The sequence below is a fragment of the Penaeus monodon genome, chromosome 24, assembly GCF_015228065.2.
Source record: "Penaeus monodon isolate SGIC_2016 chromosome 24, NSTDA_Pmon_1, whole genome shotgun sequence".
NCBI classification, from domain to species: Eukaryota; Metazoa; Arthropoda; class Malacostraca; order Decapoda; family Penaeidae; genus Penaeus; species Penaeus monodon.
This window is the reverse complement of record NC_051409.1, coordinates 10,941,936-10,943,826: the sequence shown is the minus strand read 5'-3', so window position 1 is coordinate 10,943,826 and position 1,891 is coordinate 10,941,936. Positions and strand designations below refer to the sequence as shown.

Below are 1,891 nucleotides of genomic sequence, written 5' to 3'. Positions count from 1 at the left end.
AGTCTCCGCCCTCGCTAACAACCACACTTTTCTCTCCCGGGGCGTCCACAGACGCTTTTGTAGAACTGCCACAAGCTCCCCCAGCCCGCCCGTCACCCGGGCAGCCTTCTCGGGACCCCTGTGCGTACCCCCAAGTGGTGTGTGTTCTTGAGATCATGGCGAGGGCGTAAACTTCCTTGTCGAGGCCACGTAGCAGCAGCAGCAGCATCGGGACGGTCCACAGAGCCCTCCCGCCCCCTCAGCTAGCAGTGTCCCCGCCCCCTCCACCCCTGCGGGAGCTCCGACAGCCACGCTACCTCTCGCCGTGTTGTGCCCACTACCTCACCCACCGTCCGGGCCGACCCAAGTACGATCGACTCACGCTCCTCAGCCCACTTTGGCGAGCCCTCCTGGCCGCCGACGTCCGGAGCCACGGCCAAGATGCTTCTTTCCGAGCTGATCAGCGTCCAGAACGTGGCGCACGTCTACGAGGAGATCACGGAGCGCAAGGACAGGGGCAGATCAAAAGGTGAGATCGTCCTCCGCTTCTTCCGAGCGCAGAGCGAGCCCAGCGTCCGTACGTCACCCGTCGGATGGGCTCTCTATCTGATTGTTATCTTGTTCATCAGCAGTTCACAAATAGAATCTTATAATTGGACTCTGACTCGGTGTTGTTTACTATCGCTATCCGAACGTGATGAGTCATGGGGGTTACTCAGACTCCCTGTAGGTGTATAGCGAGGTCAACAAACGCTGCAAACCTTCTCTCTAGTCCTTTTTTGTTACGAATATTGGTACATCCTGAGACTTGGTGCGGGATGCGTGTGGATCCCTTCTTGTACGTTGTGTAATTGTCATTGCATTCTCTTGCAGTCAGTGCCTTCCCCGCCGTTTTCTACGGGGAATTAAATGCTGTGTGAAGTAGTGAGCTCTTTATCTGGGTTGTTTGGATCGTCCGAGCGCGTGTTTGTTTGTTTGTATAAGGTTACATTTTTTGTTTTACTGAACCGACATGCGATTATAGCGATTTTACCAATGTGGATGTGAATTTGTCTTTGTCTGACGTAAGGAAGACGTTATTGCTGCAATTAATAATTATATTGAATATAACATTGATAATGTGATTAATTAATGATAGGATTAGTTATAGTGATAAAGCCTGTGCTAATTATAGCAATAGTAATTCTGACGCCATATACCGTTAATATTACTGTTAACTAATTCTTATTATTAGCATAATGTTTTATTTGCTATCGGTTTCAGCACCTACAGTACTAACAATAACAACTAATAGTACTCTCATCGTTATTATTATAACACAAAAAAATCTCCATGATTATGACTTTGCCTATCTTCTTGATTTCATATTTCAATATTATGAAAAGAATAAAAACATACAACGATACCAAATATATGAACTGACACTTATAAAAAAAAAAATCACAAAAGGATCGACAATAAATATGATATCGGTGACTATATATTGAATTAACAATTATGGTGACATGAAATATTAAAAACTGAATAACTGTGATAGTAATGACATTGGTGAGATAATAAGGATGAATATAAATAAAATGGCATTATAAAGATAATGCTAATCATATGGTAATGATCATAATGTCAGCATCGTTTAAGATGATGATATTAATGATAATAATAATAATGCAATGATGGTCAAGGGAACATTGGAAGGAGCATCACTGAAATATTATTGGTGTTGATGATAAAGATAAGTATCATAATGTTGATAACGATGATAACAATGTTAAAAAAGTATGATTATAGCTATAATGGCAATGGAAATAATTGTGATTTGGAGATAGTTATTGACAGTAATGATATAATAGAGAATAATTAATAAACAAAATGATCGCGTTATAATCGTCAATTACAAAGATAACGCGGATTC

At 42.1% G+C, this 1,891-nt stretch overlaps 1 protein-coding gene across 1 annotated transcript in view; it reads left to right on the top strand.

Moving 5' to 3' along the window:
* Positions 1 to 282: 282 nt before the first annotated feature.
* LOC119588564 (protein limb expression 1 homolog) overlaps positions 283 to 1,891 on the top strand; it is a gene marked incomplete at its 3' end in the record, with an annotated part of 45,120 nt that continues 43,511 nt past the window's right edge. The window contains 1 exon segment of the mRNA XM_037937204.1: positions 283 to 508. Coding sequence (XP_037793132.1) covers positions 421 to 508 — 88 coding nt within the window. The 5' untranslated portion in view covers positions 283 to 420.